This window comes from Neocloeon triangulifer, unplaced genomic scaffold (genome assembly GCF_031216515.1).
Source record: "Neocloeon triangulifer isolate White Clay Creek 2 clone unplaced genomic scaffold, ASM3121651v1 ptg000012l, whole genome shotgun sequence".
Lineage (NCBI taxonomy): Eukaryota > Metazoa > Arthropoda > Insecta > Ephemeroptera > Baetidae > Neocloeon > Neocloeon triangulifer.
The window spans coordinates 15,253,543-15,267,845 of record NW_026775554.1 but is presented as its reverse complement, the minus strand read 5'-3'; the positions used below and the strand labels follow the sequence as shown (position 1 = coordinate 15,267,845).

General features: G+C 40.4%; 1 protein-coding gene, 1 long non-coding RNA gene and 3 other non-coding genes across 8 annotated transcripts; 1 reads left to right on the top strand and 4 right to left on the bottom strand.

Moving 5' to 3' along the window:
* Positions 1-4,401: 4,401 nt before the first annotated feature.
* LOC132196731 (tRNA N(3)-methylcytidine methyltransferase METTL6) lies at positions 4,402-7,722 on the bottom strand. Its single transcript, XM_059619564.1, has 11 exons — positions 7,580-7,722; positions 6,919-7,335; positions 6,610-6,860; positions 6,357-6,555; positions 6,109-6,163; positions 5,838-5,920; positions 5,577-5,663; positions 5,343-5,469; positions 5,070-5,166; positions 4,849-4,901; positions 4,402-4,662 (listed from the first exon to the last, which is right to left on the bottom strand). Exons 2-4 carry the CDS (start codon positions 7,312-7,314, stop codon positions 6,375-6,377), a joined length of 828 nt encoding a protein of 275 aa, XP_059475547.1. The 5' UTR covers positions 7,315-7,335; positions 7,580-7,722; the 3' UTR covers positions 4,402-4,662; positions 4,849-4,901; positions 5,070-5,166; positions 5,343-5,469; positions 5,577-5,663; positions 5,838-5,920; positions 6,109-6,163; positions 6,357-6,374.
* On the bottom strand, positions 5,720-5,808 carry LOC132198487 (small nucleolar RNA snR60/Z15/Z230/Z193/J17). The gene has a single exon (XR_009441984.1). It is a non-coding gene; the product is annotated as a small nucleolar RNA snR60/Z15/Z230/Z193/J17 (small nucleolar RNA).
* Positions 5,983-6,067, bottom strand: LOC132198489 (small nucleolar RNA snR60/Z15/Z230/Z193/J17). The gene has a single exon (XR_009441986.1). It is a non-coding gene; the product is annotated as a small nucleolar RNA snR60/Z15/Z230/Z193/J17 (small nucleolar RNA).
* On the bottom strand, positions 6,237-6,322 carry LOC132198488 (small nucleolar RNA snR60/Z15/Z230/Z193/J17). The gene has a single exon (XR_009441985.1). It is a non-coding gene; the product is annotated as a small nucleolar RNA snR60/Z15/Z230/Z193/J17 (small nucleolar RNA).
* A 162-nt stretch (positions 7,723-7,884) lies between the features above and the next one.
* Positions 7,885-14,178, top strand: LOC132197090 (uncharacterized). 4 transcript variants are annotated; one of them, XR_009441820.1, is made up of 6 exons: positions 7,885-9,978; positions 10,037-10,263; positions 10,326-10,577; positions 10,640-10,843; positions 10,914-11,069; positions 11,285-14,178. It is a non-coding gene; the product is annotated as an uncharacterized LOC132197090 (long non-coding RNA). The 4 variants fall into 4 exon arrangements; XR_009441818.1 differs by having other exon boundaries at positions 10,637-10,847; XR_009441819.1 differs by having other exon boundaries at positions 10,037-10,259; positions 10,640-10,847; positions 11,285-14,176.
* Positions 14,179-14,303: the final 125 nt, after the last annotated feature.

Genomic DNA, 14,303 nt, shown 5'->3' with positions numbered 1-14,303 from the left:
CGATGAGCGGCACGCCGAGTGGAAAATCTCCTCCTAGCTGATCCGACCGGCAGAATTAAAATGCGAATCTCGGCGGATTTGCATCTGCAGCATAAATTGCGCGGATGGCACGAAATAAACGTAATCTGAACACACAAGCAAGCGAACTAGAACACTCTAAGAGCCACTTTGGTGCACGACACTGATATGACCCAATCAAGACTGAACACATACATTTTCTGATAAAAATTGAATTAAATAATAAATTATTTATTTAATGAAATTAAATAATATTTGCAACTAAATTTCGCAGGAAAATTATAACTGGTAAATTCCTAGTTAGTTAAATTGCTAACACAAAACTGTGGAAATATAATATTTTAAATATAAAATCTAAGTAATAACATAAATTACAAAGGATGAAACCATGGAAATTGATTCAAATATTTGCAATCATAAAATCAAATGATGGTGGCAAATTTATTTTTATGGTGTGACGACCTTTTTAATACTAGAGTATGAAGTGAAGAAGTATAGCGACTCTGAAATAATTTGAACATGAAATAAACTTATTAATTACTTTAGTTCACAAGCAAGCAAAGATCTTCAAAAGCAAAGTTTTGCTGGCTGCAAAAATGGTGCTAATTAATTAAAGCCACTGGAGAAGGCAGGGGATCGAGCCGGCTGGACAGATAAGACAAGTTAGTTATTATCTGGCGCTCGCGCACATAAATCTTGCGAGTGGGGCTGAAACTTTCCTCTTCGCCGGGAAGAAAAGACTCGCTACATTGACACTTGAGCTGCTTATCTGGCGAGACAAGATCTTTTACTTAAGGTCGAACTCGCGCCACGCGCGACACTCGGAATTAGAAACGGGGATTTGCCATTGTTTGAGTTTGCGAAAACTTAGTTTCTCTCTGGGCCGCGCCCTCTCGTACTCAACCAGGCTCATTATTTTCACACCTCTCAAACGAACCCAGCAGAGCACAAATGACTTTCCAATAGCGGTGAGAGCGGGAGGGAAATCCTACCGCGATTAACATTGCACGCGGAGATGCGACGCGATTAAAACTTTGCGATTTGAATTATGTGCGGGGCGCGCTGGGTGCGAATATAAACAGAAGCTGTTGCCACTTGCGAAACTAAAAGTTGTACCGCCCGCTGTGAACACCCAGGAGAGAGAGAAAGAGCGAGAGACGTGCGTGAACGTAATATATTAATGAATGGGAAGCCGCTCTATCTTATCTCTCGGCACCCAGCTCCTCTGCTCGCGCCTGCTGCAATATAACTAATTTATACCTCGCAAGGGCGACTACTAAAGTCCACTTCCTGACGAGATTGCTGCGCCCAACGCCGCACTCCACCCCCTCCATTGGCGAACTCTCTCGTCAAATATACAGCAATTTTGTGCTGGTAATTTGAATGACAATTCCAGCGATAAGTGCAATAGCAATTTCTCTCTTACGTTTTAACTTTTTCATGGTTTGCACTCGCGATTGTTCATATTAATATGATAAAACGAGTCTAAATGTGGCAATTTTATAATTTCAATTTGTAATTTTAATAATCTAATTTTCCACATCGTCAATATATTGCGTACGAATTTTTAAAGCCGAAGAAAAGGGGAAAATGTAATTTCTTGTCAGTTACTCTAAACGACGATTTAAAATTAGAACAAAAAATTTACCACTATATTTAAAAACTAATTTTCTATCAATTTGTCTGAGAATGAATAGGGAATGAACTTCAATATGGAAATTATAGTTTATAAAATAAAATTTTAATTTTATTAGTCTGTTTCAATTCTGTGACATAAATGTTTATCTTTAAACATTATTCAAACCTATATTTTTCGAATTGATGTGGGCTGAATGTGGGTGAGATCAATGTTTTCTATTACTCCTAGAACACTACAGTATAGATTGGATCAATGGGATGTGCCACAGATGTGGAGCACCCCTTATATTACATACTATGTGGCGCACGTGTTGCTGCGAATCAATCGTCATAAGTAGTGGAAAACTTTCGTCACATTCCACAATCTCAGCCGTCTCCTCGAGCCGAGTACTCCTTTTTGGACCGCAAGAAAACTCCTAATTTGATGAAAAGGCCGACCGTGTATTTTCGTTTCGGCTTTGCAACTTGTCAGCTTTTTGGGTTTCAAGAAGGGGGCTAAAACTGCGGCCGGTCACTTGCCATATCTCTTTGGCGACCAAGTTGCCCTCAAAGAGCTGCTCGTAAAATAGTTAATAATACTAGCCTCGGCCTGCGCCGCAGCAGATGCTTTTAGTTCTCAAGTTTCCCCACACAGAATGTTGGTATTTGAGTTTTTTAAAGCAAAGTTATCAATTTGGTTAGGGTGGAATGAAACTTTAGTAGTTTACACGCAGGATTATATTATATTGGCAGCCTCAAAGCTTTGATCACTTCCAAAAACATTATCAACTTACAATAAAATTATTGTTCATGAAAAAGAAAAAAGACGAAAGAAAGGAATCAAAAAAATATTCAGTCTTAATTACTAGTTAATTTTGTCTCTTATAAAAATAAAATAAAATGGAACCATGAGAAAAACCTCATTTTTTCTTTTATTTTTTCCAGTATATTCTTCTTGCTATGGTGCAAAACTTGACTGTTGCTTGCTTGGCATAAAAAAAAGGAAAATAGGTTTCAGCTGAGGAAAAGTTTTCTCATCTCGCCATTATTTATTCTGGTGGCTGAAAAGTTGTCAATATTCCGCTTGCTCGATCCGCACCGTGAAGTTTTGATCGGCTCGATCAGCCGGCAGAGTATTCTTTTGGCCCCGAAAAGAACAAGTTTGGCGCGAAATAGGAAATTGAAGAACTTGACGCGAGTATCGCTGACGTGAGAGAAAGGGGAAAATAATAAAGAAAAAACAGCAAAAAAAGTAAAGGGACGGAAGCGAGTCGCGCGTGTGACAACACAGCGCGCACAGGAAATTCCATTACGCGCCAATATTGGAAGGTGTTATTACAATAATGCGAATGGGATAATGTATGCTCAACAACACCGAGGTAAATGTGTTTAAATTTATATTGCCTGCCGCCATAATATTACGGCAGCTGCCCCCGCAGACGCCTCGTGAATGCGTTAAAATGACAAGCGGCTGCCATTATGGTCGCGTAATGATACGCGCGCCCCTGCTGACAAAGCGCACTGGCACTTTGCCCTTCTCGCGTTCGCACGTCAGGGCGGCACCAGTGCTAACTCCCAAAGACACCATCAAACCTAAACCTGCGCCAAAGTCATTTTTATGGCAGGCTCTATCTCAGAACTTTTAAAGAAGCGAATTTTTTCTCTTTTATAAATCATTTTCCGCAAGGCTTTTGGTGTTTTAGAAAATAAATTATTTACAATTTTCTTATTTGAAAAATAAATAGATAGATAATAAATAGATGAGTTTTTTTTAATGCAATATAAATTGCAGTCTTTAGTTGCATTTGCATGTAAAATTTATAAATATTTCAAATTTTTAATCCACTCAAATCAATTGTCCAAAAATTAAAATTAATCTCTGTTATGTCCTGTCTCAGTATAATAATTTATATCTATGATCCGCATACCTAAAGATTAAAAATTTTGAAAGTAAATTTGTTTTGATTTAGATTTTAGATGATAATTTAAGTGAGCTTAGGAATATGGGATCAGCCTTATTGTTGAATTAGACAGAAAACACTTTTGGCAATCAAAACACACTAACTCCATATAAAACTATATAATCGATTTTGGTATTTTTTGTAGATTGAATGTCGCTGCACCAATCAAATAATGCCCGTTGATTAAGCGGCGTTGAGGCAAATAGAATACACACTTCTGGGAACTGAAATCGGAGCGGAATCGTAGTTTGATTGGCTGTGTCGGAAGTTGGTTATGCCAGCCGCGCGTCACGGCTGACAAGCAGGTTGCATACCTAGACTACCACCAGGCGTTTTCTCTTCAAATCTATTTGCGAGAGAAAGGACGTCACATGCGGAGAGAATCGCTTTTGTCTCGGCTCGATTGTCACGAAAGCAAGCAAGACGCCCAAATTGGAGAGGAATTGCCGACTCTGATACGAACATGTTCTTTGCAAATAGAGTACGTTTCATTCCGGCAGATAATAAGGAAGCAGCGGATGGTAGCAAGGCGCTGGATTTATCAGCTCAAAGAAAGTGTTTGATTCTAATATATGAATGTCGTCGCAAGCTATTCAAATGTAGCATCCGCTCTCTGACGCTTTGTGTTAGGCGCCGCTTCTACACTGGCGAACGCCCACCATACATACATCACAATTCTATTAGGCTCATCTGAGTTCCTTTTAAAACTACCACAAATCTTTTTAATCTCAAATTATTTGAAAACTTCTAAAATTGAGTACATTGACAGTGATTCAAGTTTTAAGAAAAGAAAAGAGCCAAAAAATACAATCCAAAATATTTTATTTGTCAACTATTTTATAAAGTACGACATCAAAAAGATAATTAAATTGGAAAAATATTTATAGTAATATTCCCAGTTTCAATGGTTTTTACTAATATTTTCATTTATAAAAAATTACCATGCGTTTCATTTTTCTAATGCATCATTTGAAATTAAATTAAGACAGCAATAAATTCCCTTTGTTCATTTCTCATCAATAATAGCATCTGATCGCACAACCAACAATGTTTCATCCGAAGAAGTCTAAAATGTAAAATACATGATTTACCAAAAATGATGAAAAATATTTGATTTATGAACTACAATTATAAGGATTTCAGAAATAAGTGAAGGTGTGTGTTTAAGATTTCAATTATAGATTATCAATTGAAATATTTCTTCATCATAAAAGATATTGAATTATTTAACCAATTGTAGCTATCGTAATACCTGCATAATACGAACATCCTCCTTGTAAGGCAGAAATTGAGTACTCGAGAAATCTGTTAACATTCTGCATTAGTATGCACAAAAATTTAGTTCTTGTCTTTACATAATCTGATTACAATTCAGTATTGTTGACTGTGTATTATAAATCACTAATTATCAAACACAAATAGTTGATCATCACTATGAAGATTATTTTAATAAGACAAAATAATGGAAAATACCTGCAGTGTAGTGTAGACGTAGAAAATGAACACCCAAGGAATGTTCCACGAATCTGACCCATCTTCTTTTATATAAGCAGAAATTTGTCAGGCAAATCTATTAACATAAATCATTAATAAACAATGGAACTGATTTTTTTTTTTTTTTCATCAAAATCATGAAAAATTCAGAAGTGTTGACTATTTGTTATCAATCACAGAGAATCAAATACAATTATAGTTTGTCATCATTATAAGAATATTTCATTTTGATACAATATATGAGAAAATTACCTGCATTATGCACAGACAGTAAAGGTCTTTACATTTCTGTTATGTAGAGTAAGGCCGTAGGATTTACTGCAAACCTCGAAACATTGGTTTTCCTTTCAATAAAAAAAACCAAGCCGGCTCTGCAAATCTGTAATATAAATTTAAAAATTAGCATGAGAAGACATTTTTGTTTCTCAATCACCAATTATCAATTGAAATTGCAGTTCATTATTTAAAGAATAAACAAAAACAAACCTCTCAAGAGCGGTTTCCCTCTGAAAGATTCTATATGGTTCCTCTATGCACATCTTTGTCAATTATATCCTCCAAGTTGCGAGATATCTATGGATGTGGGATAAATTAGATTCGGCTAAAAAATTATGGAATAATGACAGAAAATTATCCATCAGATAGGAGCGAAAGACAAATTGCTATTAGTTTCATCATAGTTTGTCAACTGAACTATGAAATCATCATACTGAAAAATTGATTATTACAATAAGATTAATTGATTACCTGAAACCCGTATGGCGCACTTGACAGAACCTTTTGCTCATTTGCCTTAATCACTTCAATAATAATAAGGATGCTGCCGACATCTGCAAAAGTAACAACGTAATTATATTAACGTCGTTCCAGTCAAGGGTAATGATAAAAAAAAACATTGCATCAGATAGGAGCGAAAGACAAAATGCTTAGTTTCATCACAGTATTTCAACTGAACTATGAAATCATCATTGAGATATAAATTTATCATTGATTTTAAATAGCCAATGCTAAAAATTACCTGTTCATTATGCCACATCACCATCCTAATTTGAATTATCCATGTCGCAATATATCTGCAAAAAAATAGCAATTTTGGTGTTACATAAAAGTCAAAGTGATCTTCAGTTAATATTTATAACAACTCCAATTGCAAGTCAGATAGGAGCGAAAGACAAATGCTATCAATTTCATCATAGTAATTCAATTGAACTATGAAATCATCAGAATGCTTGGACATATCATAAAATAAAATTCATAAAGAATTACCTTCATTGCGTCCCAAATTCAAACGCACAATGCTTTGTTAGTCAGATTTTTAACAAATTCTGCTTGAACAAAGATCCTAGGCACATCGATTTGTTCTTTTTTATTAACCGTCCTGCGGTGGACATAGCTCAGAGACTTCTTGTCAAAACCAGCCTTGGAAAACATGTGCTCAATTTCGTCGGTGGTAAAGTAGTAACTCCTAAAGTAGAAAATTTTTATGACCAAAAGTTCCCATCACAAATAATTTCCCTACCTTGTTCCATCCTGTCGCATGTAGAAATTGTCAGCAATTTTATGGCCTGGTTTGAATCTCAGCTGAGCCATATCGTGTAGACCGTAGTCTCGGAACAGCACCAAACCACCAGGTTTCAAAACCTTATGAATGTTTTTAACAGACTGAACAAACTTCTCTGGGTGAATGGCCGACAGAACAAATATGAGGGTCACTATGTCCACCGACCCTTCTGGAACATTTATGGACAAATCGTCAGTTGTAATGTCTGCCTGAATAAAATAAGGATATAATTAATTGCAAGTATAGGCCTTGAGTTAACTATTTTACCCGAAAAGCAATAATTTTGCTTGAGTCGAATCTCGAGTCATTTTTAACAAACTCGATGGCTCGGTCAGAAAAATCGCAGGCATAGACAAAGAGCTTCTTGCTCTCCTCCAGCAAAGGGAAGAAAAAGTTGCCCACGCCGCAACCAACTTCAAACAGGACCTTCTCCTCACTGCCAGCAACCAACGCTTCGAACTCGCGCGTGGTCCAGTGTCGGTCCTTGAAAAAACGAGTTTCGTTGCGCTTGTAAAATAAGTCCCAGTTTTTCTTGGCGTCTTTCTCCAGTTTCAAGGCCTGGAATGCGGACACGAGGCGGCTGTCCTGCTTGCCGAGAATCGCTTCTTCGTCGGCAGTCAGCGACTTGGTCACGCTGCTAGTCGACTCTTCGTCTTCCTCCATTTTTCAAATTAGCAAAGATCACTGGAAATAATATAATAATTATGTATTTTTTAATTGGAGGAAGCAATCATTTCTAATAAATAATTCCAATAATATGATTTAATAGCTCGTTTCAGTCGTTTCAATGGGACTGAATGGGACCGGCAAGAAAGTAATATGGAAGTGTGGAAGAATTTAAGATTAGTTTATAAATTTATCTAGGCGGTTAGGAATATAAATATTTAGGAAATAGTCTTTTTTCATTTGCGCAAAAATGTCAACTTACCTCTAAAGTGTTTTATACTGAAGGATCACGTTGATTGAAAGGGATAAAACATTTGCTACGTACATTTGACTAAAAAATTCACATTCATACTCATGCCGCCATGCCACACGTTTCACGTAAACTAAAAAATAACAGAGCTCATCAACGTCCTCTGACCTCTCGCCATCGAGTTCTTACTACGTTTCCTAGATGGCGTTTCCGCTCGTTGGAGAAAATTAGAGCTGGTGTGGCGCGCGACCTCGCGAGCACGTGAAGAAGTAGAGACTGAGAGCTGAGAGACAAAAAAATTGTAATGTAAACATGAAGGCTGCGTTGTGTATGCAGGTTGCAGGTTGCGTCAATGATAATATCTTTTCGATCTTCTAAAAGATCCTTTTCTGGGCTGTGTTACTTTGTATTTCTCGGCTTTTGTTTTAGAAGATTGCCTTTGATTTCAGCACATTTACTGTCCTATTTTATGACACTTTTTTGCTACTCGTCAAGCAAAAAGTTCCTTATCAAAAATGAGGTCTTGGTATTACAAATTTAGTTTATTGCAAACCAAAATGATAATAAGAAGTTGCAAGTAAGGGGTTTGCATATGATTATACTGACTGATTATTTAATTGCTTAATAAATTATTAATGGGTAATTGTTCAGTAATTTCTATTGTGTAAATTATTATGATTAATTTGTAATTGTTTAAAACAATGCAAGTTGGCTTACACACGGGCTTTATTGTATTCACAACAATTCTGGCTGGATAGGGTAAATTCACTGGCTCGAAATTGTCCGTATAGTGTCACTTAAAAATCAACAAATGGGAGCGGTGTTCCCTGGGTAGGCCGGCAGGCTGCCCTGGAAACGTCCTTGCTGGGAACCCGGACGGCTCCCTGCAGGTCGGCGGCGGCTCTCGGCGCGGCCGGGGCCCACGGCGTGCGGGTCTCTGGCGGCGGACGTTCGGACGCCTTCGTCCGAGCGCTCGCTGGCGGCGTGCCACGTCGGCGCCCGATTCCTCGGACAGGAAGGAGCTGGGGACAAAAACAATGGGTCACTCGGCTGTACTTCCGTCTCACGTAGTGGTTTGACCTTTTGGCCAAAAGAAGGCCTCAGGGAGAAACAATTGTAATTTCTCTTACCTGGCAAAACTGCTCCGTACGGCTTCGGACGGCTCGGCCACACCCCGGACAGTACGATGGACACAGGCGTGCCGCTCGAGGGGCTCGGGACGCGGTCGGCCTTCCGGCTGTCCTCGGACGAGACAGCGTCGGGACAAGACAGCGGTCGGGGCCTTGGGACGGCTCGGACGAGTGCGAAGGGTTCGGACGGGTGTCCGAAACTGCACTGGAAGTCCAGGTGTCCTGCGAACAAAGAGCAAAGGGTTGAATGCTCTCCGTCAGCTGGCTCGAGTGTCGGAGCTTTACCTCGGATTTCTCTGAGGTCTGTCAGCCTTCTGCATCGAGCCAGCGGACGGAGCGCCTTTTATAGCGCGGGCAGCAGCCCTGGGAGGGTCGTGCAAAACCCACCCACCCATTTGATTTACATTGAGAACTTTCTAGATGCATCTAGAAAGTTCTGTGAATCTGCAGTTGAATTCTAAAATGCCTTTATAAATTCCCTTGAAGTGAATTGGAATCCCATGAATTGTACAAGCTAATTCCAATTGAATTTATAATAATTATTTGTAAATTTAAAGCTACTTTAAATTTAAAATAAATGCAAGATTTATTTGTAAGAATTCAACTTAAAACAATTGCCAGAAATTAAAAAAGAATAATTAAAAAGAAAGCCCTTAAAAAATGAATTTAATTGTAAGCCGAAAATTAATTGAAAAATAATAATAACAAAAAACAATGAAGTTCTCCGATGACACAGCCACAGTCAAAACAAACAAATTAAGAGAGGAATAAAATAATTATTCCACACCAAATCCCCCTCTTTTGACTGGCGGCTGTGGTCAGCTGTGACTGGATGATTTCCAGGACGATTGCCAGGACGACGTACTGCACGTAGACTGTTCAGATCCTGAGCTGGCGCTGCCCTCAAGGAAAAACGTCGTGGGCACCATAATCGAGCGTGAATCCGGCCTTGTTGTTGTTGTTCGCATGCGGCGAGGGCGAGGTCTTGGTTCTTTGTGCGCTGATTTTTCCTTCTCCCTCTCCTGGCTTGATGGCGAACTTGGTTGTGGCGCCACTTTCATCTCTCTCCTGCTGATTTTTCTTCCCCCCCTTGTGAAAAGTTCATTGACTTTTTGGCCGCCACAGATAACAGCTGGCCCACGCTGTTTATTTGCCGCACACGTTGTGGGTTTTTGTGTGGGAGTTTTAATGGCAAATTCGGCCTTATCTGTCGGTTGTCGGCGTTGTCGGCGGCGCCGTCGGCGAGTAAATGCACGCTGGGCGATGTGGTCGGCAGGTGGGGTAAGTTTTGGCAGTATTAACCGGCCCAATGCACTCAAGATTTGCTCTTCATTTGCAGAAATTTTGCCTTCGCCAATTTTGTTGGACGCTGTGCGACACGGCAAGATCGCTTTAGAAGCCCTTTGTTGTCGTCGCTTGAACCGTCTTTTCCGTCGACGTTTCTCTCTACGAGTCGCAGAAGGGACGTGGTTGTTGCTGGCGGATGGTCGGTGGGCATGGACAATATCCGTCTTGTCTGAGTGTGTGGAGAAGTGAGGGCGAGAATTGGAGTTGCAAGTATGGTTGGTAAATAAATTCTCTGCAAAATTTGCGTCACTTTCATTTACATTTTCCTCGCTCCCCCTCAGGTGAGAAGGTATTCTGGATGAACTGAATTCTGCCTTCTCGTGGAAATTTGACGGAAGTGGTGGAAGCACTGCCGCAGGTGGCCAATGCTGGAAGTCAAAGAGACCGACTGGAGGAAGGATTGCCGAAGAGTAATGCAAATTTGGAGCAGAAGCCGATGGTCCTGGCCAGCTCTGGCTTGTTGGGGAGTGGTTCTGGGAAGCATAAAATTGAGGAAGGTTTACTGCTCTTCGTTGGGTTGGAGGACGGTATTGGTGAGTTGGTTCGTTTGCCTGCTTGAAGTCTTCATCTAATCTTTCCTTAATGCTGTTAGCAGTTTCCTCAACGAGAATGGCGATTTTGCGTGCCTCAAGAATTGATTTTGGCTGCCGGATGTACACCTGCCAATAAAAGTCGACTCGTAGGCCACGGATGAAAATGCGCAGAAACTCCTCTTCTCTGACCTCGAAGTTTTGTTTTAAACTTAATCCAACAATTAATTGCTCATGGTGCCACAATTTGTCTGCCAGCCCTCTCAATCGTAGGTAAAATTCCTCTGAACTTTCCCCCTCAAGCTGACAGGCTTTTACAAATTTTCTGTGCAATTGCAGGGTGCTTACTGGCGGCTCAAATTCGTCTTGAAAAACTTTCTGGAGTGAGGAGAAGTTGCTGATGGTGGCCTCGTCAAGACGCTTAACAAACTCCCTTGCTCGTCCAGAAGTGCGGAAAAGTAACAACCACCACACATCTTTTGGCTGCAGTTGTTGGTAGGTGAAAAATCCAGCAATGCTGATAAGAAAATCCTCCAGCAATATTTTGTCTCCAGAGAATACAGGGATTAATGTCAAGTCCAACTTGGGTTGAAAATATTGCCCATTTTGTGTCTGGTTGGACAATTGTGTAGTGTGTAGTGATGTTGCCCTGTTTTCTGTTTGTTTGTGTAATTTGCCATAAAATATTTGCTGACCAGTTTTCTTTTCAGGTCTCTCTGTGAGTACATCTGGTTTTGGCGCCTCGTCATGATTGATGTGGGACACTGGGTGTTCAGGCAGCAGTTGGCCAACCTGTGATGCGCCGTCCAAGGGGAGGAGGTGCTCCTGAGGGTGCAGGACATCCACCTGAGTGTACTGCTGGTATTGGCAAGAAAGAAGTGTTTGTTGTTGTTGAAGTGGGAGGGAAAGTTGTGCAATTGGATCGTTGTCGTCCGACTTGTACAGCTGTAGAGTCTTTCCAGGGTCACACCCTCCAGGGTCACACCCCGTTGTTGTCTGCTCAGCAGCCAGGGGTCCAAAATGAATTTGATTTAAAAATAAAGGAGACAGTTGTTCTTTGGCTGCCATTGTGTTTTAACAAAATAAAGTTGTAAAAATTGTGTAAATTGTAATTTGTTTATTGTGTTTGTCAGTATAATCCCCAGGAGTGCCAGGATCGCCAATTGGTATTACAAATTTAGTTTATTGCAAACCAAAATGATAATAAGAAGTTGCAAGTAAGGGGTTTGCATATGATTATACTGACTGATTATTTAATTGCTTAATAAATTATTAATGGGTAATTGTTCAGTAATTTCTATTGTGTAAATTATTATGATTAATTTGTAATTGTTTAAAACAATGCAAGTTGGCTTACACACGGGCTTTATTGTATTCACAACAATTCTGGCTGGATAGGGTAAATTCACTGGCTCGAAATTGTCCGTATAGTGTCACTTAAAAATCAACAAATGGGAGCGGTGTTCCCTGGGTAGGCCGGCAGGCTGCCCTGGAAACGTCCTTGCTGGGAACCCGGACGGCTCCCTGCAGGTCGGCGGCGGCTCTCGGCGCGGCCGGGGCCCACGGCGTGCGGGTCTCTGGCGGCGGACGTTCGGACGCCTTCGTCCGAGCGCTCGCTGGCGGCGTGCCACGTCGGCGCCCGATTCCTCGGACAGGAAGGAGCTGGGGACAAAAACAATGGGTCACTCGGCTGTACTTCCGTCTCACGTAGTGGTTTGACCTTTTGGCCAAAAGAAGGCCTCAGGGAGAAACAATTGTAATTTCTCTTACCTGGCAAAACTGCTCCGTACGGCTTCGGACGGCTCGGCCACACCCCGGACAGTACGATGGACACAGGCGTGCCGCTCGAGGGGCTCGGGACGCGGTCGGCCTTCCGGCTGTCCTCGGACGAGACAGCGTCGGGACAAGACAGCGGTCGGGGCCTTGGGACGGCTCGGACGAGTGCGAAGGGTTCGGACGGGTGTCCGAAACTGCACTGGAAGTCCAGGTGTCCTGCGAACAAAGAGCAAAGGGTTGAATGCTCTCCGTCAGCTGGCTCGAGTGTCGGAGCTTTACCTCGGATTTCTCTGAGGTCTGTCAGCCTTCTGCATCGAGCCAGCGGACGGAGCGCCTTTTATAGCGCGGGCAGCAGCCCTGGGAGGGTCGTGCAAAACCCACCCACCCATTTGATTTACATTGAGAACTTTCTAGATGCATCTAGAAAGTTCTGTGAATCTGCAGTTGAATTCTAAAATGCCTTTATAAATTCCCTTGAAGTGAATTGGAATCCCATGAATTGTACAAGCTAATTCCAATTGAATTTATAATAATTATTTGTAAATTTAAAGCTACTTTAAATTTAAAATAAATGCAAGATTTATTTGTAAGAATTCAACTTAAAACAATTGCCAGAAATTAAAAAAGAATAATTAAAAAGAAAGCCCTTAAAAAATGAATTTAATTGTAAGCCGAAAATTAATTGAAAAATAATAATAACAAAAAACAATGAAGTTCTCCGATGACACAGCCACAGTCAAAACAAACAAATTAAGAGAGGAATAAAATAATTATTCCACACCAGTCTGTAATTTTACTGTCCCATTTTATTTTGCTCCAACATTGAGGTTTGAAACCCTCTACGGCCAACCTGAGACACATGACTGAAGTTTGCCAGCAGCAGTAGAATTCGACCTGAATTAGGTAAAAGGCAGTGCCAAAATCAAAGTTGAATCTTGTCGTACCGGGTTTGCACCAAAACAATGAAAATCTATGACATGATTATTCCCTGATAATGGAAAACATGCTACACACCAATACACAGAAGGGCTACTGCTCCTGTGATGAGACCTTGTTGATAAAAGTAAATTTTTTGTAGTATTTAAGTAAATAATTTTGTATTCAAAATAGCATTTATTATTTTAGGTATATATGCATTTATTTGAAAACTTCTGTGTATTAATAATGGTTTATTGTTTTAGAAGGTTAACGAATAGTTTAAATTTTTAACTCATAATAACGAAACAAGCCTATTTACTAATGTTGACCGCCTTTAACCAAAATTGCTTATTTCTAATATAAACTCATATTAACAACTTTGTGCTGCTCAAGCATCCTTGTGACTGGGTACATCCTGCACCTCAAACTCTTCACCCGGAATGGAAGCTCAGACTCTGTGTTGGCGAAGCATGATCACAAATTCGAGAAGTTTCTCGGCCAGCTGGTTCTTGTCTGTGACAAAAAATGAGGATTCATGATTCATGCATTAACATGCAACGACACCAATAATATTGTGATTCGTCGATTCATAAATGTATGTTACATTTAAATGATATCGGGAAAGTTTCAGTTGACTTAGGGGTTGCGCACTAAAGTCTTTTTTGGCAATCGGAGGAACGTAATTTCTTTGCAGAATACAATTTTACTCACCCCAGGACAGGCGTACTCGCTGAAGATTCACCTGCAGTGCGTTCTGAAGTTGCAGCTTGGGCAGGGCCACCAAGGCTTGCAAAGTAGGCGCCGGCTGAGTTCTAAGAACTTCCACACTTCGGTCTTCGAGGCCTGTAGTGACAAGGCGCTGCGAAACAAAAATAGAGAAGAACATTTATACTGTGAATTTTTTTAAAAATTCGCTCTTCAGTTGGTGGTTGAAATAAAGATTTAATCAAACTTCTTAAATTACCGCCTGGTCTCCAATGACGATGTTATTAGCAGCCATTTGTGTCTCAGAGCAGAAGACTTTTGAATTAAAGG